Source organism: Mustela putorius, unplaced genomic scaffold, assembly GCF_011764305.1.
Source record: "Mustela putorius furo isolate JIRA1106 unplaced genomic scaffold, ASM1176430v1.1 tig00003834_pilon_pilon_pilon, whole genome shotgun sequence".
Lineage (NCBI taxonomy): Eukaryota > Metazoa > Chordata > Mammalia > Carnivora > Mustelidae > Mustela > Mustela putorius.
Genome location: NW_025421987.1, coordinates 96,830,113 through 96,850,795, shown reverse-complemented (window position 1 = coordinate 96,850,795; position 20,683 = coordinate 96,830,113). Strand labels below are relative to the sequence as shown.

General features: G+C 36.2%; 1 protein-coding gene across 14 annotated transcripts in view; it reads right to left on the bottom strand.

The window, feature by feature from the left end:
- LRCH3 (leucine rich repeats and calponin homology domain containing 3) overlaps window positions 1–20,683 on the bottom strand; it is a 146,189-nt gene that overhangs the window by 67,180 nt on the left and 58,326 nt on the right. For all 14 annotated transcript variants that reach the window (XR_006609213.1, XR_006609214.1, XM_013052645.2 and 11 more), the window contains exons 5-9: window positions 18,821–18,957; window positions 17,427–17,536; window positions 8,478–8,571; window positions 7,386–7,506; window positions 2,690–2,838 (exon numbers count right to left, since the gene is read on the bottom strand). Coding sequence is in view for 12 of the 14 variants with exons in the window: in XM_013052645.2 (XP_012908099.2) it covers window positions 2,690–2,838; window positions 7,386–7,506; window positions 8,478–8,571; window positions 17,427–17,536; window positions 18,821–18,957 (611 nt within the window). In the remaining 2 variants the exon portion in view is untranslated. The remainder of the gene's footprint in view (window positions 1–2,689; window positions 2,839–7,385; window positions 7,507–8,477; window positions 8,572–17,426; window positions 17,537–18,820; window positions 18,958–20,683) is intronic.

Sequence of the window (20,683 nt, the reverse complement as noted above, 5' to 3'; positions counted from 1 at the left end):
TTATCCAAAAAAGTATCTAAAAAAAATCAAATGTAAGGGATGCCTGGATTGTTCAGTCAGTTAAACATCTGCCTTCGGCTCAGGTCATGATCTCAAGGTCCTGGAATCGAGTTCCACATAAGGCTCCTTGCCAGCGGGGAGCCTGCTTCTCTTTCTGCCTGCCATGTCCCCTGCTTGTTCTCTCTGACAAATAAATAAATAAAATCTTAAAAAACAAAAAATAAAAATCAAATGTAAAACTATTTAGAGTTTATCTCCAAGAAATCTAGGTAATCATACAGAACTAGAAAATCTTCTTTGGTGAGCCCTGCAAAGGGCTAAAGAAAACTGTTTTAAAGTCAGGCATTAGGATCATATAAAATGAGATATAATGAGAGAACTCTGATCAAACAATAATTACTCTAATGTAAGTGAATATGCCTTCTTAAATAAACAAAAATCTCTCCTAGTATGTTAACATCAGTGACTCAACACACTGGTTTTACATACTGCCATTATCTAAAATTACTGCAAGAGGTACATGAAATTTTCATGACGAATGTGACATTGGCTTAATTTTAAAAGTAAATGTAATACTGGGCCTCCTGGGTGGCTTAGTTGGTTAAGCAACTGCCTTCAGCTTGGGTCATGATCCTGGAGTCCCAGGATCGAGTCCCATAATGGGAATACCTGCTCAGTGGGGAGTCTGCTTCTTCCTCTGACCCTCCCCCCTACATGCTCTAATAAATAAAATCTTTTTTAAAAAAAAAGTAAATGTGCCCTATAAACATGTTATACCCTATTTCATCATAATACCTCTAAGTATGAGAAGTACTGTAACAGAATTACATTAATAGCAGAGTGTTTAAAATCTCAAATAGATCCTTTTTTGTAGCAACCCATTCTTAGATAGTAATCAAGAATGTAACACTTTAGGGGTGCCTGGGTGGCTCAGTCATTAAGCACCTGCCTTTGGCTCAGGTCATGATCCCAGGGTCCTGGGATTGAGCCCCACATTCGGCTCCCTGCTCGGGGGAAGCCTGCTTCTCCCTCCCTCTCTCCCCTGCCTTGTGTTCCCCTCTTGCTGTCTCTCTCTGTGTCAAATAAATATATAAAATCTTAAAAAAACAACAAACAACAAAAAAAAACACTTTAGGTGGTTGTTAAACTATCTAAAATAATGTACTTGGGTGGCTCAGTGGGTTAAGTCTCTGCCTTCTGCTCAGGTCATGATCTCAGGGTCCTGGGATCAAGGCCTGCATCAGGCTCTCTGCTCAGCAGGGAGCCTGCCCACCCCCCCACTCTCTGCCTGCCTCTGCCTATTTGTGATCTCTGTCAAATAAAATCTTAAAAAAAAATAATAAATAAATAATACTGCTTCATCACATTTTTATAGATGCCAAATTTTAGAAAACCTTATGACACAGAAGTCATAAAGAGAGTTATGACCGAGAATCATAAAGACTACCACACAAATATAGCTGGAATTAAAAAAAATATATTATAAAACAGCAAAAACAATGGATTAAAAAAAAGATACAATTTTCAGTAGTAGTATAACAGGAATTTTTATATTTAGTAGAAAACCTCATCTATACATAAAAAAATAACTACCCATAAAATAATCAAAGAGAAAGACCACAAGGAAAAATAACTCCCTTTAAGATTACAATGTGCATTGTTAATCTTCATTTTTTGGCAAAGTAGTCACCCTTTGTTCTAGTAAGAATGTTCATATCCTGAGTCACATGTAGTTTCATTAATTTCCTGGTACACTATTGCTGGGCTGCAGGACTTCGATTTAAATATCTTTATCCAACTTTAAATATAAGAGTGTCTTCTGAACACCAACAAAAAATACTGTTCAAAAGTCTTCAGACAGGGAAACTGAAGGATTTTTTTTTTTTTAAAGAATGATAATATCGTTCCACAACACATCCCACTTGAGTGATTATCCTCTATTTCTAAAAGGCTAAATACATCACTCTCTAAAAAGGCCCCAAGTGTTTCTCAAATAACCCCTGCTCAGAGCTTGGGACCAACTCCAGACATTAACATCACACACACTGAAGTGGAGCCGTTTCATTATGCTGACTAGATACGCTGAAGAATGCAATTTCCACTGGAGCCCCTTGGGGGATTGGCAGCGATTCTACTGTGGGCTGAATGCTCATTTGTTTTCTAAGGCAACTCAATGCTTCACTATAAGAAGAACTATAATGGCAAACAATTTATATTCTGTGTGACTTAGCATAAAAGATCCAATATAATTAAGTGCATTATAGAAATTCTATGGTTAAGTTTGTATGTTGTTCCAAAGTCTGCAGTTTAGTTTGATCCTTGTAATTACTAATGAAGCTATGATGTACCAGTTGGTAACAATAAAAAAGCAGTAAGAACAAGATGAATGAAAAGCATTACATTCATTTGCATTTTCTTCAAGGGTATAGAATACTCTTAGGACTCCTCTTATTCCTTCTCCAAGTTCTGAAATCTGTTTTTTTATTTGAAAAATAAAGTTAAACCCTATTAAGTAGGGTGACTTTTTACAATAAATCTGAAAAATTCAGTCATGAAATTGGGACTGAACTTTATAAAACAAATAATTGGGCCTAAACCAATAAATCACTAATATGACAGAAATTTATACCATCATGAACTATTTTTACTAGGGGACAGCAACATATTTAGGCTTAAAAGTGTGTACTACCTCATGAGAGATTCGCCGTTGTTCAATGTACGCCATAAACTGGGAACTGAGGCTGTCTGGTTCCAGGCCCTTGGGCTGTCTGATCTCATCCTCTTCCTCCTCTGCAGTACAGCTATCGATGTAGTCGATCTGGTCCAGATCATGGTCCACTGTCCATTACACACAAACACACACCAGAAAAGAATAGTCAAATTCAACAGCCAGTAAACACATTCAGTTGCATCCTTTTCCCTAATATTTTCTATTCTGAAAGTGGGAGGAGTGAGAAGAAGTGTAAATTAGGTAAGCCTTTCTTTTTAAGTCCATGGCCACTCACAAAAATAAGTTCTAGAAAAATCTTAGTCCTAATTCACTAAAGAATGCAGTAATTGATACTAATTATGGAATTATAGACCTCTAATATTTCTTTTTTCTTTGGAAAGCTCTTTACTGTTTTAAACCAGACAGTTTGAGTTTGTGAGACAAAGAGAGGAAGAATAATTTTTAAACACTGGGGGGTACATATTCTTTTAAATTGCCCCCTTCCCCCCATTTTAGTTTAAGGGCTTAATTCTACCCTTCAAGGAACTGGGAGGCAGGAAACCTAACACAGTCAAGTCAAAATGAAAGAGAAAGGACAGGAGGAAAGTGGACTCAGAAATAAAGAAACAGCTGTTGACCACTGTTTCTCTTCCTGTAACTGTTGTCCATACTTAGAACAATGATTTTCTTATTTAAAAATTTATTTTCTAGAGGTCAGCAGTGTAGATATTTTGTAGCAGTTTGGAGACAGAGGGAATCATTTGAGAATTTTTGCTTCTCAAAATGCTTTGGGGTAAAAGGCCTATGAGTAAGATATAGCCATCTCATTATTCTAATATGTTTGGGAGTTTTCTATTATGTTTAAAAAGTAACATTTTTCTTTTTTAAGATTTTAATTTTAAGCAATCTCCATACTCAACCTGGGGCTCAAACACACAATCCTAAGATCAAGAGTTGCATGCTCCATCAACTGTGCCAGCCAGGAGCTCCCAAGAGTAACTATATTTAAAAGCTGGCTAAAATGGCATAGTAGGGGCAAAAACCTTGCTACTAAGCTTTCTAAGGTTTCTCCAGAGACTAAACCCCAACCATTATTGTATGGTGTTCTATAGACTACTTATAAGTGACAGTTGCTGGGAATAAAGAACTCAGAGAAGTCTATTTTTCTGTTTTCAGATTCAATTATTTCTTTCCTCTTTAAAACAAGTTTTTATTTATTTGAGAGGGAGAGAGAGAAAAAGCAGGGGGAGGAGCAGAGGGAAAAGGAGAGAGAGACTCTCAAGCAGATTCCTCATTTGAGAATGCAGACCAAATGAGGCTCAATCTCACAACCCTAAGATCATGACCTCAGCTGAAATCAAGAGTCGGACACCTAACCATCTAAGGCACCCAGGACCCTCAGATTTACTTATTTCTAAAAATTTCTATATTGGCCATTAATAAAAAAAAAAAGGAATTTTGAGTTACCAGAGTTAATAATAACAGGTAAAAGGACACAAAGGTTATAAATCTATAACCACATTAGAAACCAGGTACATAAATCCATCTTTTTCAATGAGCTACAATTTGTGTGACTAAATAATTAATGGTTCATTTTATGACTACTTCTCAAGAAAGCAACATCACCTTTACACAATATCTAGATCAGTACAGTCCAAGAGAAACAGAATGCAAGCCATAAAAGTGAACCATATAAGTAATAAAAATTATCTAGTAGCCACATTAAAAAAAGTCAAAAGAAAATGTGACACTAATTTTAATAATAGATTTTACTTTGCCTAATATATCTAAAATAGTGTCATTATAGCATGTAAGTAATATAAAGTATTACTGATATTATACATTCTCCCCCCCCCATGTAAATTCTTCAAAACTCAATGTGTATTTTACAGTTATAGTACATCTTAATTTAGAAAGGCCTCATTTCAGGGGCACCTGGCTGGCTTAGTAAGAAGAACAAGTAACTCTTTATCTCAGGGTTGTGAGTTCAAGCCCCAGGTCAGGTGTGAAGATTACTTCAATAAAGAAAAGTAAAAAAAAAAGTTAGAAAGGCCTCATGTCAAATGCTCAATAACCACATGTTTCTAGTGGCTGCCATACTAGACAGCACTGATCAGAACAAAAGTATTTTAAGTCTGAAACTAAGAAGGAAGATATCTCATATGAAAACAAGATTAAAAAGAAAACCACTGGGGCGCCTGGGTGGCTCAGTGGGTTGGGCCGCTGTCATCGGCTCAGGTCATGATCTCAGGGTCCTGGGATCGAGTCCTGCATCAGGCTCTCTGCTCAGCGGGGAGCCTGCTTCCTCCTCTCTCTTTGCCTGCCTCTCTGCCTACTTGTGATCTCTCTCTGTCAGATAAATAACTAAAATCTTTTAAAAAAAAAAAAAAGAAAAGAAAACCACTAAAATGTGAATGGAATGCTAAGTAACAGGAGTACAGAATATAAAATGATAAGAAAAAAAAGAGAGCAAGTCACTTAATTGAAATCATCATTCAAAGATGAAAGCTCTTAAGAAGACATCCAGGTGGCCAACAGACACATGAAAAATGCTCATCATCAGGGAAATTCATATCAAAAATACAATGAGATAGCACCTCATACCTATCAGAATGGCTAAAATCAACAACACAAGAAACAACAGGTGTTGGCAAGGATGTGGAGAATATGAACTCTTATGCACGACTGGTTAGAATGCAAACTGGTATAGTCACTGTGGAAAACAGTATGGTGGTTCCTCAAAAAGTTAAAAATAGAACTATCTTATTATTCCACAATCCCACTACTAGGTATTTACCCAAAGAGTACAAAAACACTAAGTCAAAGGGACACATGCACCCCATGTTTTTGCAGCATTGTTTACAATGGCCACATTAAGGAAGCAGCTAGGTGTCCACCAACAGATGAATGGATAAAGAAGATGTGGTGTGTGTGTGTGTGTCTGTGTGTGTCTGTGTGTGTGTGTGTGCGCGTGTGCGTGTGTCTGCTGAGCAGAGAGCCTGATGTGGGGCTCAATTTCAGGACCCCAAGATCATGACCCGAGCTGAAGGCAGATGCTTAACCAACTGAGCCACCCAGGCCCAAGAAAAAGACGTAACTACAGAGAATAAAGTGATGGTTACCAGAGGGGAAGTTGGATGGAAGATGGGTTAAATAGGTGATGGGAGTTAAAGGAATGCACTTGTGATGAGTACAGGGTGGCTCAGTGGGTTAAGCCTTGCCTTTGGCTCAGGCCATGATCTCGAGGTCCTGGGATCAAGCCCCGAATAGCGCTGTCTGCTCGGCAGGGAGCCTGCTTCCTCCTCTCTCTCTGCCTGCTGCTCTGCCTACTTGTGATTTGTCAAATAAATAAATATTTTAAAAAAGAATTTTTTAATTTAAATTACACATTTTTATTCATTTTTTTATTTTTTAAAGATTTTATTTATTTGACACACAGAGAGACAGAGAGAGAGAGAGGGGAACACAAGCCAGGGGAGAGGGAGAGGGAGAAGCAGGCTTCCCCCTGAGCAGGAAGCCCAACGTGGGGCTCAATCCCAGGACACTGGGATCATGACCTGAGCCAAAGGCAGACACTTAATGACTCAGCCACCCAGATGTCCCTAAATTACACGATTTTGATATTTAAAAATATCAAAATAAATAAAACTTAGATTCAGATGCTGTTGAAGAATATAATCCAAGATGAATGAAAAGGTGAATATTAAGAAATGCACTGAATTCCTGGAAGTGGTCAAAGAATGACCAAAGGGAGAATCTTAAAAAGGGAGAATAGTGGGGCGCCTGGGTGGCTCAGTGGGTTAAAGCCTCTGCCTTCAGTTCAGGTCATGATCCCAGGGTCCTGGGATCGAGCCCCACATTGGGCTCTCTGGCAGAGAGCCTGCTTCCCCCTCTCTCTCTGCCTGCCTCTCTGCCTACTTGTGATCTGTCAATATATAAATAAATAAAATCTTAAAAAAAAAAAAAGGAGAATAGTACTTTAAAAGAGAATCACGATGAAATCAGGATTAACAAAGATCTATTCCAGGTAAATAGTCTTTAATGAAGTTTCCTTCCAAAATAAAAATAAGTGAGAAACAATGTATTTTTTTTTTTTAAGATTTTGTTTATTTATTTGACAGAGAGAGAGAAATCACAAGTTGGCATAGACGCAGGCAGAGAGGGGGGAAGCAGGTTCCCTGCCAAGCAGAGAGCCCAATGTGGGGCTCGATCCCAGGACCCTGAGATCATGACCTGAGCTGAAGGCAGAGGCTTAACCCACTGAGCCAACCAGGCGCAAGAAATACTGTATTTTAACTGCAAGCCTGAAAACTTAGAGAAATTAAAATTTAATACCAATGGAAAACAACTTTTTCCCAATCATATGAGGAAGTCTTTAAAAGAAGAGCTGCAGGGGCACCTAGGTGGCTTAGTCACTTAAGCGCCTGCTTTCGGCTCATGTCATGATCTTGGGGTCCTGGGATTGAGCCCCACGTTGGGCTCCCTTCTCAGTGGGGAATCTGCTTCTCCTCCCTCAGCTCCTCCCCCTGCTCGTGCTCTCGCTCAAGTAAATAAATAAAATTAAGTAAGAGCTGGAGAAGCTACAGATATACAAACAAAAGAAATGAATGTGAAAATGATCACTTAAAAACACCAGTGACTGTAAAGACTGGCTGTGGTCAGGAGTTCCACTCACCTCCACCATTTGTTACTATTAAACTGCTCCGAGTCTCCTGGTACTGGCTTTCTCTTCGCAGTCTTTGTTCCTTAGTTATTTCTGCTACTCGAAGAGGCAGATCTGAAAATTCATCTGTAGGCTTAAAAAAAAAAAAAGTGGTACTGTTTAAAAACATCATTTCAAACTTTAGACAACACAGTACTGAAAGCATGGATATGAATTTATACTTAAGAAGAAATAGCAAAAAACCCCTGGAAATGAATAGTACAGTAGTAACACTGTCTCAACAATGTGAGTGTACTTATGTCACTGATATGTACACTTAAGAATAAAATGGTATATTTTATGTTATGTATATTTATTTTACGTAATTTAAAAAAAGCGATGGAGGGTTATACATCACTTTACAAATAAACATGAATTTAAACTATCTACATATATGTATCTGCATGGATACAGATATGATTATGAACACATCTCCTGGTACATACACAAGCAATTCCAAATTACAAATGGGCTGTGGTCTGAAGTTCATTTGCTTTGGAATGAATGAAATAATGCTACAAATGGGAGGTTATCAGTCTTGCTAATAAAAGCTTATTTCATCATTTAACCCAACTGAGAGCAAAAAAAGATAGAAAGCATAACAATAGCTAAACACAAGAGAAAAAAGATATAATTAATTAGGACAATTATTTATCTTGATCATGTTAAAAGTCTTCACCAAGGTTCCTGTCCTACTACCCATCAGCCTATAGTCCTATCCTGTCACCTTGCAGCACCCCTTCTGCAACCTCTGCTCAAGGTCACCCAGCTCTACAAACTTAAGGCTTCAGTTATAATTGGCTCAATTCCCATTTGGCTTTCTAGGATATTAAACTATTTATACAAGACAGTAAGGTAACAAACATGTAAAACGCATGGTAAAAAGATGGCAAAGAAACAGAGCATCATTTCTGGATGGCAGTACTCTGTGGTTTTACATCTTCCTTGGGTTTTCCATATTTTATGTAATGAGAAACTGAATCCAATTAAGATACTTTTCATTTTCATTATTTTATTGTCTCTTAATCAGGTGTTACAACACGCAGAATAAAAGAAACAACTTACTTCATTCCCTGACCATCTCTTATCACCACTGTCCACACTATTGAAACCTGAATCAAGGGCTCCATAAGGGCGACCTGAGTACAGTTCTTCATGGCTGCCAAAGAGAGACTCTAGTTGTTACTGGGTAGTTTGAGGTTTTAAAATTAACATTTAAAATAAATTAAATGCAATTTTACTAATAAACATTACCATGGCATTTACTGATTTAATTCATTTAGAATTAAATGGGCATTCTTTTGACTTAATATTAAAAATTCCAAACTAAAATAAACAGTATAATGTATACCAGTATACTAATATAACAGCATTCATTCAGTTTTCAAAAATGTCAACAGGGCCATTCTTGTTTCATCTATGCTTCTAACCCATTTACCATGTCCCCCAATGCAGGGCTTGAGCTCACTGCCCTGAGACAGAGACCTGAGCTGAAATCAAGAGTCAGACACTTAACCAACTGACCACCCAAGTGCCCCCCCCTCAATTCCTTTTATTTATTTATTTTTTTAAGAGAGAGAGAATGAGGGGCACCTGGGTGGCTCAGTGGGTTAAAGCCTCTGCCTTCGGCTCAGGTCATGATCCCGGGGTCCTGCTCAGCAGGGAGCCTGCTTCTTCCTCTCTCTCTGCCTGCCTCTCTGCCTACTTGTGATCTCTGCCTGTCAAATAAATAAATAAAATCTTAAAAAAAAAAAAAAAAAAAGAGAGAGAGAGAATGAGTGGGGAAGGGCAGAGGGAGGGAGGGAGAATTTTAAGCAGACTCCACACCCAGCATGGAATCTGACACAAGGCTCAATCTCATGACCCTGAGATTGTGACTTGAGCTGAAATCAAGAGTCAGACACTTAACTGACTAAACCACCTAGGCACCCCTCAATAGTGCTTTTTAAAGATAAAATTCATATCCACTGAAATGTATATACCTTAGCTACATACTTGATAAATTAATTCATCTTTGTAATATACACTTCTCTCATGATGTAGGACATTTCTACTTTGCCTGAAAATCCCCACACATCCCTTTTCACAGTCAGTTCCCCTCATCATGCTATAGTGTGCTCTTAAGAGATAACCATTCTTCTGATTTTTTCACATTAAATTAGGATGAAAGGCAAAGTAACAATCCCCAAAGATGTCTAAGATCTAACTCCTGGAACCTATAAATATGTTTCTTTACATGGCAAAGGGGAACTAAGGTTGAAAGTAAAAATAAGACTGCTAGTCAGTGATCTTAAAATAGGGCGATTATTCTAAATTATCTGAATGGACATAATGTAATCAAAAGGGTCCTTAAAAGTGGAAGAGGAAAATGATGGCTTGAAGATGACTTCTGGTTAAGAGACAAGGAATGTGGACAGCTTCTCTCTAGTAGCTGAAAAATGCAAGGAAATGTATCCTATAGTCAGAGCCTACAGAAAAGAACAAAGCTCTGCCAGCATCTTGATTTTAGCCCAATGAGACCAAGACTTAGACTTGTGACCTAACAAAACCATAAGATAATAAATTTGCGTTTAAAAATCTCAGTTTGTGGTAATTTGTTATGGCAGCAATGAAAAAGTAATACAATTAGTTTTGCTTATTCTGGAACTCAAAAAATAGAATCATATATAATTTTTTTCTAATCTGGCTGTTTTTGTTTAGCACTCTGTCAGTGAAATTCTTGATGGTTTTAATACCTTCAAGTACAATGGATAAATTATTTAAGTGTAGGCATCACTTACAAAAACAAAAAACCCTCCCAATCTGCTTTTGAAAGTAGCTGTACCATTTTGCACTCACACCAGCAATGCATCTGAGTTCCAGCTGCCAACACTTGTGTTGTCAGTCTTTCATCTCAGCTCTTCTGGTGAGCGAAAAGTGTTATCTCACTGTTGTTTTAATTAGTATTTTTCTGATGACTGAAGATATTGAGGCTCATTTTGTGTGGGTGTTGGCCATTCATTTATCTTCTTTTTGTGAAAGGTCCATTCTTTTGCCCATTTCTAAATATACCAGTAATCTCAAAAATAGTCTGCTAAAAAGCCAGCCACAAAACACTACATAATGTTTGATTTCATTTATATGAAACTCTAAAAAAGTAAACCTGTACTGACTGAGAGCAGATCAGTAGCTGCCTGGGCTGAGTAAAGGGGAAAGGACTTATCTACTGTAAAGGGGCCCATAGATGATGGAAATGGTATCTGTCTTGTTGTGTTGGTAGTCTCATGACAGCATCATTTACCAAAATTCACTAACTGCACACTTAATAGATAAATGTTATGATTTGTACATTATATCTCAATAAAGCTGTTTAAAAATCTTCCAAATTCTTTTGTCAAAGGGGATGTCCCATTTTATAATTTTGCAAGCAGTGTATGAGAGCACTCATTGCTCCACACCCCCACTAAACATCTGGTGTTGTCAGTTTTTAGTCATTCTAGTAGGAGTGTAATAAAGTCTTGTGCCTTAATTTACATTTCGATGATGATTAATGATACTGAGCACTTTTCTGGGTGCTTATTAGTCATTTGTATATCTTTGTTAAATATCTAATAAAGTCTTTTGTCCAATTTTTAATTGGGTTGTTTGTCTTTTTAGCATTAAGTTGCAGAGACCCTTTATAGTTTGGATATAAGTCCTCTGTCATATGTATGTGTCATATACATATATTGCAAGATTATCTCCCAGTTTGTGGTTTGTGTACTCATTTTCTTAGTATTTTCTTTTCATGAGGATACACTTTTCATTTTGCTGAACTCTAATTTATCATTTTTTTTTAATGGTTATTGCTTTCTGTATCCTCAGAAATCACTGCCTATCCCATGTCACAATGATATTCTTTTATACTTTCTTTGAAAAGTTTTATAGCTGTAGTTTTTGCTTATTCTTAAACATACTTTTAAAAGTTAGATGAATTAGAAATTTAAAACACAACAGGCTTATTTTTAAAAAATGGTCTATTAGCATTTTATTTTATAAGCATGGGGTTGAAAAAGCAACTTTCAAAAGTACAAATTTAAAATTATGTTCTTCTGGTACTGAATTTTGTATTCTGCATATTCTTACATAGTTCATGCATGTAACTTTAATTTTTTTAAAAGGAGGTTAACCATTTCTACTCACATGCCTTTATATAAATGAAAGCTTTATGTCAACTAAAAACAAAACAAAACAAACAAAAACCCTATGTGAACAAAAGACAGTCTTTGTAACATCACTTTACGGATAAAGATTCTATTTTTAATGTAGTAATTAATATATACATCTATTTGTCCAATGTACTAAATATGCTCTGATTATGAAGATCCAAAAATACAGGTACCTTCTGGTTATCTTCCTCATTTTTCTACCTTCCCCCATTGAGATAATTTAGCAAAAGAAAGTCTCTTAGCAGAATTCTAAAATTATTTTTCTAGCAGTGTCTGGATGGCTCAGTTGGAAGAACATGTGACTCTTGATCTCAGGGTCATGAGTCTGAGCCCCATGTTGGATGTAGAGATTACTTAAAAATAAACAAACAAAAATTTACTTTTCTAAAAGAAAGTAGTTAATTTCTCCCTACTTTTTACTTTGGAAAAATTCGTATCTATACAAGAGTTAGGAGAGCAATACAATGAATATCCATTTGCCCTTCATCTATATTTCCTAATTGTTAGTAGTGAAGTAAAATGTCTTATTTCTAGTGTCTATGTGATAGGTCTGCTTTTATGCTTATTTTAGAGTCCAGATCTTACACATAGGTACTATATATGTTTTATCACAGCAAAGGCAGGCCGAGGTACCCAATTTTAAAAGCTTTCTAATGAAATTATACATTAAGCCACACTTAAAATTCTGCAGCTGCGAAAAGATGTATGTATATTTCAAGGGAGCCTGGGTGGCTCAGTGGGTTAAAGCCTCTGCCTTCGGCTCAGGTCATGATCTCAGGGTCCTGGGATCGAGGCCTGCATCAGGCTCTCTACTCAGCAGGGAGCCTGCTTCCTCTTCTCTCTGCCTGCCTCTCTGCCTACTTGTGATCTCTGTCTGTCAAATAAATAAATAAAAATATTAAAAAAAAAAAGATGTATGTATATTTCAAGATTTACTGAAAAGTATTTTAAAATATTATGTATTTCTTCAAGTAAAGGTTTTCCAGTTTCTAGAGGGCACTGTTCTATATAACAATTATTCTATCAAGTGGCTGACTGAGATAAGCCTAAATTTACTGCAGTATTTTTCAAGTGGGTAACATAAACAGAATTAATAGAATCTCTGCATTAGCTATCATTTCATTTATCTCCTTTATTTGTTACTTTTAGCTTCTCCACATACTCTTGTTCAGAGTTTAAACTGATAAGATTAAAATGGGATATGCAGGTTTACAAACCCCTGGATTTGCTCAGGGTTTTCTTGGCTTTAGAACTTGAAGTCCTGTGTCCCAGAAAAACCCTTAGTCACAAGCAAATCAGGACAGATGGTCACCCAATGAATAAATGTGGCCCTCAGGAAGCCTGGCAGAGTTCTGCCAGCCAGGCTCCAGCTATGCCCTATCTGAAAGTCCAAACTCCTTAATAAACTACCTAGCATAACATGGACTCAGATGTGTAAGTGCCTTTTCTGTAGCAGGAACTTGCACTGCGAGTCAGTCAGTAGAGTACAGTGAGGAGCATAAAACATGGCTATTTCCATGGTTTAACAGATCTGGATCGATGACATGGCACCATCATTTACTAGCTTTGTGACGTCAATTAACTTGCTTAACTTCTCTCAACTTGTTTCCTCGTAAGTTAAAGGAACAAAAAAAAGATTAATAACACCTACCTCACGGATTTTCTATAAAGACTGAGAAAATACAGGCTACGGATTTCCACAAATACTATTACAAAGGACTAAATAAAACTCATTATTATTGTTTCTATAAAAAATGTACCCTAAAGAGAGCATTTGCTGTTACAACACGTCACTATATCTGCTTCATTGGGGTTTAGTTCACCAAACATTTACCAAATGTCACACAGTATTCTAGATGCTAAGAATACAAATATGAGTAAAGGATGATCACTGCTTTCACAAGCTCGAGCTTGCTGGAAAGAATTAATTCTGTTACTCAGATTGCAGAAGCAGGGCTTTTCTTACTAGTGGCTTAGTCTTTCCTCAGATTTGCTTCCCTGCCACACTACCGTACATGAATATATTTAGTCTGTAATATATAGCTAGTCAGCAAAAAAGCATAGGTCACTATAGATGACTACTGAAAAATACATGTGCCACGGTGTAAAACTTAAAAGTTACCACAAAAGTGCAACTTGCTAAAGGAGTTAGAAACATATCTAGAAATAAATAAAACATTTGTGACCTTTATAAAATAAGGAAGACTGGTTGTACTTTATTTATTATGCAAAAGTAATTAGGAAGTTACATGTAAGGAATGAAAGAAAGTACCACCTAATTTGCACTGAACACCTCAAGAGCTACAGGATTAAGAAAAATTCTCTTTAGCCAAGACAGGACTCTTAGGACTAAACTGGTTCTAGATCACCATGGATAGCTAGAAACTATAATGCCTAATATTTACATAGGACTTTATGGTCAGCCAAGCATTTTCAGAAACAGGTCATTCAATCCTATAACTACTGTTAGGTTATAACTGGGGTAAATAAAGATCATGTTGAAGAAACTGAAATCCAGAGAGGTTAAATGAACTGCCCAATAGTAAAGACAGTCTCACTCCATGGTGGCATTTTGAATAAAGATACTGCTAACTGTAGTGCAATTTCATGAATCAGTATCTCAGTAAAAAAGACATGAAGGTACAATATACCATTTGCCACTGTATGAGGAGTTGAAGGAAATGTTTTATTTGTATTATATATAAAAATATTATCTAGGACATTTTGAAACAATTACAAATAATATAACATAACTCCAAAAAAATGGGAAATACAGAATACAGATTAATCTAGTAAGCATGGTGAGGTATTACTATAGGGACTGAAAGACATCAGATCTATAATTACTAATTCCTCTGGAGAGATACAACATGTTTATGCTATTTAGACTTTCCTTTTAGGATATACTTCTCCACGGATTCAAGCCTTCTTTTTGTCTTAGGAAATACACATGTCTCTTGCCAGGCTTTTTTGAGAAGTTTTATGTTTTTCAAGTATTGTGATGAGAATTTCTATATTAAAAAAAAATTAGGCCAAGACCAATTACTTCTCAAGACTAAGGAGAGTATGACAGAAAAAAAAACAGGCTCTGCAATTAGTACCACTGGCCTTAATCAAAGCTCATTATCCAAATACAGGGTAGGGCTTCCTCTTTAGTCTTTGGACATACCCTCACATACATGTCCCCAGTAATCTTCATGAAATGACTGACACTCAAATCTCAAAGGCCGCAGTAGCAGTTTCTGTTCCTACTCCCATTTCAGGAGAGGAAAACATTTTCTTAACAAAGATGATTAACTCCAAGGGGAAAAGTCAATTAGTGTAGATGTAAAATAAAAGCTACATTTTTTTTTTTAAAGATTTTATTTATTTATTTGACAGAGAGAGCAAGAGAGAGAAAGTACAAGCAAAGGAACAGCAGGCAGAGGGAGAAGCAGGGACCATGCTGAGCAAGGAGCCCAATGCAGGACCTGAGCTGAAGGCAGACCCTTAACCAACTGAGCCACCCAAGTGTCCCTATGTTTATTTGCTGTACATTTTTCAAGAGCACAGGACTAGAACACATTTAATGAAAATTTTGAATAGAAAAAAACAAAATTTTTTCAATAAGACAACAGTTCTATATTATAAGCCATTTACCAAGGTAAGAGGAAAAAGACTTGTAGAAAGGAAAGGATATAATGAATAGAGAAAATTTAAAAATTCTTGGCAATATAATGGTCTGGATCCCTTCTCCACTGTTGAAGTCCATTCTCCAGCAGAAGCCTAGAACTAGCACAGAGTATACCAGAGCTAATCCCTACCATCTGTCAAAACCTTTTATTTCTTAACCTTAAACATCACATACCTGCTTTTAGTCTTTTCAGAGTTAAAAAAGTGTTAGGACTGAGATACTCTTGTAGGAATCTTTTATGGTATGTATAACATTGGTTAATTTCTCCTTGTGTATTTGTATGAATACACTAAAACTTGTATTACTGTATGCTTAAACCACCAGATTAGAACTAGTATTTTAAATACCCTTCATTCTGTCTATGAAACTTTTCAATCTAACAGACAGACCCCCAGAATGTCATTACAAAGTTGTTCTGATAACTTTTAAGCAGACGAAAGTTAGGAGGTAAATAACATTTGTGTGACCAAACTCACTGTTTATTCCTTTAATAAATACTTGTTGAGTATCTACTGTGTGTGCCAAACACTCAGCTGAACTAAGGGATACAGTGGTGAAGAAAATGGTCTGTGGCAAAGGGCAGAAGTCAAGTTTTTTTGGAGTAATACATAATTTTCTTGGTTCTGGGGGCACCTGGGTGGCTCAGTCAGTTACGCATCTGACTTTGGCTCAGGTCATGATCCCAGAGTCCGAGGATGGAGCCCTGTGTTGGGCTCCCTGCTCAGTGGAGTCTGTTTCTCCCTCTGCCTGCCCCCCCCCCACCCCAGCTTGTGCTCATTTTCTCTCATTTTTCTCTAATAAATAAAATCTTAAAAAAAAAAAAAAGGTTCTGTATTTTCAGACAGCTTGAAATTACTCCTTTATACCATAAGCACTTATTTAATTCTAACAATTTCTGATGAAAAAAATTTAAACTAAATTTAAAATTTAAATGTAATGCACATTTCCCTTTATTGGAAATGATATATCTAACATACCTTAGCATTTACATGATGAGCATCAATTATGGTACTATGCTCTAACATGGCAATAACTTAAAATATTACTGAAATATGGAAGGTTCTTTGCATATATGCCTAATGGCATCAAGGCACTGTTTTTTGAGTGTTATTGCTTTTAAACATCTTGTTAAAATTATGAAATATGTCATACAGATAAAAAATGAATAAAACAAGCATAGCTCTTAAAACATTATGAGATATTAATACCTTTAAAGCCCCCTTATGCGTCTCTCAGACTGAATCTTCCTTCCTCTCAGAGTTAACCAGTAACTTGAATTTTTTGATATGTGTCTGCTTTTTATAGTTTTATTTTTCCTTGCAAATTATTTTTTGTGCTTTTAATATGTCTGCTTTTAGAAACTCTACCAAAAGAGAAATCTGTTGATCTGTTTTAGACTAGGATACTGAGAAGCAAGCTCATTAGGACTGTGCTCTTACGTAAAATGTGACAGATTCAAAGAGAAGGCCAGAAGGGTTCTCTTTTGAATAAGGCCTATATGCATTATGGCACCTTCACTGAGACTTCTATTTTGTCTGTTAAAAGGCCTTTTGAATTTATTTACTGCTGCTTAAGATTGTTCCAGATGGATGGGAATGCCAAAGAGATAACCCTGTAATTCAAGTGTTATATAGCTGAAGGATTCATCAACTAAAAGATCCTGAAGTGATATTAATGGTCATCAAACCCAACCTCTCCACTCCCTAAAGAAAAAATGAACCCCTAAAAGTTTGAGTGACGTGTTTTAAGTCACAGAATTAACACAGAATTAAAAAAGAGCCAAGGTTGGCATTCAAGTCACTGAGACGTCAAGTAGGTTTTCAAGTAGGGACCCCTCAGCGGGTATTTGGCAATGTCTGGAGTTATTTTTGTTTGTCACACTGGGAAGGTGCTACAGAAGCCAGGAATACTAATAAACATCTTCTGATGTACAGGCCAGCTTCCCAAAACAGTTATCTTGCCCAAAATATCAACAGGTGTGAGGTGGAGAAACCCTAACACTTTGTCAGATATCTGTAATCGACTGTTTACTTAATACAAACATTCAAAATAGGTTATTTCTCTTTAGTTAAAAATTCAGGCTGATTAAAGGGTCCAGTTTGACTCCCTATAAGATGGACTACATTAAATAAAAAAAAAATAAAATATACTCACCAGGAGCCAAAACCCAAGGGTCTCCTATCATAATCTGGCAGATCTGGAGCAATCTTACATGCCTGTATGTTCAGGTACTTAAATATGTGAATTTTGCCTTTAATACATATCTAAAAAAAGTAACATATACACACAACCAAATTATTACTCATCCGAAATGTAGGTGTTCCCTGTTAACAATCACAATCAGCTTTTTATTTATTATATATTAGAAACAGCAGGCATTTCTATCAACTAGATACAGCGATATTAAAAATCAAATACTCATTATAACATATTTTTAGTTATTCTATGTGTTTAAGTGATATAAATACAGATTTTTTGTTTTCTGGTCAAGAAAAATTTTCAGTAACATATAAAATAAGTAACTTATGATTATAAACACTGAGAGAATACTAAATAAACTTATCATCTTGACTAGTTAAGCATAGTCAGGGATTTAAAGCATTGTACCCCACAGATTACACTGGCAACTTTTGCTTTTAGAAATTCAACAATCATGCACAATTATGTTTTGAATCCTACTCTGTAAGAGAGAAAAGCAGAATTATTAATTATTAAAATTCTATTTCTGTTGATGGAAGTCAAAATACAAATTCTTTAGGATTATGAGATCCTTCTATAGGAATGAAGGTTACTCATAAAGCTTTATAGCTGCCATCTAGAGGTCTGAATAAGACCATCATCAACTATAGAGTTCAAATGCTACAGTGAAAAATATAGGCTGGCACGTGTTGTGATGAGCAATGGGTGTTATATACAACGAATGAATCACTGAACACTGTATCAAAACTAATAATGCACTATTATGTTGGCTAACTGAATGTAATAACAGAATAAATTAAATTAAATTCAAAAATATACAGGCTGGCAAATTTTTTCAGATCATGGGATGGCTGGAATCTATATGTAAAATTACCTTATAATTATTATTAAATAGTCTCGTATCTGTCACTGATAAACAAATGACCAAATTAACTAAACGACGAACTTAAGATTTTAGAAATAAAAAGGGACAAAAACAATGGTCAGAAGAAACGCACTGATAATCTTTAATTCTGAAAACCAAGTATTTTTATGTGTCTCTCATGTTTACATTTGCCTACATGCAAATTTTACTAGAAAGGAATTAACTCAAATTATATTCGAGAAACTTCAAGAAGAACCCTTCAGCCTAAAAAAGTAAGTCAATTTAATGAAAGCCGAAACACTTCTGGAAATATTACCTGCCCTTCATCCCATTTATTCAGGGCTTCTAAAGAATACATATGTGTGTGAGTTTATTTTAAAAGAATTTCATTTCCAACAAAAAGATAAATGCATAGAACTTCAATTTGTAAATTCACCCCTTGTTGAAAAAGTTTCCAACATACTTCAGACCCACTAGAGTTTACCTGTGCAGGAGGAGACTGTAGTGGATTGTTATCTAGGGTGATCATCTGTAGGTGCCTGAGGTTCCGATAACAAACAGGGATTGCTGTAATTTTATTGCAGGAGAAGTCTAATCGTATCAATGGCAGTTCTGCCAGCTCTGCAGGGTGATAAGAAGGAAATGAACAATTCATGATATTTCAAAACTGGACAATTTTTACAGGAGCTTCTAGTTAAATAATAACAAATTTAATGTATTTATCTCCTTTCTTAATAATGAACTGATATTGTAAAATGAAATCTAGTTGCTCACAGATGGGAATACTAGTGAAAAGCGCTCACAGAACTATAGAAACCAGAGGCCTGATACCACAGAAACGTAGGCATAACCAATGGATTAGATGATAGTGTGTACAAAGAACAAGTTAAATGCCTAAGTTCCCAATCTCAACTCATGAAGCACAACCCCTCTCCAATCACCACAGGGGTCAATAAGTTATTCTCTAGTGAAACTGAATCAAAAGCCTTTGAATTCAGGAATCTCAAGCAAAATGGAAAGTCAGGATGAGCAGCCAGTTGAAAACAGGATTTAAGAGGAAGACTACGTAGTGCAGAGACCTCAGCACTTTCCTACCCAACCCCATCCCATCCTTCGCTCTTGAATGCCTGTAGTCAGTCCCCTCTTATCTATGGGGGATATGTTTCAAAACCCCTAGCGATGCAGCAACTGCAGATAGTACCAAATCTGATATATACTATGATTTTTCCTATACATACATATCTGTATACATATACATGATAAAGTTTAATTTATGAATTAGGCATGGTTAGAAATTAACAACAATAACTAATAATAAAATAGAACAATTACAATAGTGTAATAAAAATTACATGAATGTGGTCTCTCCACTAGAAAAGGAGGGAGGAGTTAGCCATAGGCACATAAAAAAACTAAGCAAAAACAAAACAAAACAAGATGAAAACAGCAACAAAAATAAGATAGAGAAAAAAGAAAAAAAATCAGAATATATCAACTGAATTGGCAGGGAATAACATTTATATAGTTGTAGTAACATAAACAATAATACTTTGATCAAAAGTCGTAATAAAACTACACTGGGAAGACAGTAGGAGGGAAGTAAAGCTATGATGGTGATAGTGTGTAAGAAAGTTAAACCATCATCTATCAGATCGCCTGGATGGCTCAGTCAGTTAAGCATCTGCCTATGGCTCAAGTCATGATCCCAGGGTCCTGGTATTGAGCCCCGCATCAGGCTCCCTGCTTAGCAGGAAGCCTGATTGTCTCTCTCCCTCAGCCTGCCGCCCTGCCTACTTCTGTGCATTCTCTCTCTCTAATAAATAAATACAATCTTAAAAAAAAAAAAAATCAAGTCATCTACCATAACAGGAGCTGACATAAATAAATGTCAAGACTGATAAATCCAGTAAAGCTGTTAAAGCCCACTATTTAGAAATATGTCAGCAAATGCTAGTGGAAATAGTCAAAGGCAGAAAAGGTAAATGCTTCCAGACATTAAAACTGGGGAAGTGGAGGGGTGCCTGGTGGCTTAGTTGGTTAAAGGTCCAACTCTTGATTTCAGCTCAGGTCATGATCTCAGGGTCATGAGATCGAGTCATGTGGCAGCTCCATACTCAGCAGGGAGTCTGCTTGAGATTCTCTCTCCCTCTCTTCCCCTCCTCCATGTGCACGTGCAAGCACACTCTCTCTAATAAATAAAATCGTAAAAAACAACAACTGGGGAGGGAGATGGTTGAGGCAGCAGAATGCCATTATTGATTTTGAGCTTTTTATACTCAACTTTCTGAATGATATATTTTTATACTATTTTATGTTATATATATTTTTATATTATTTGACTTTCTGA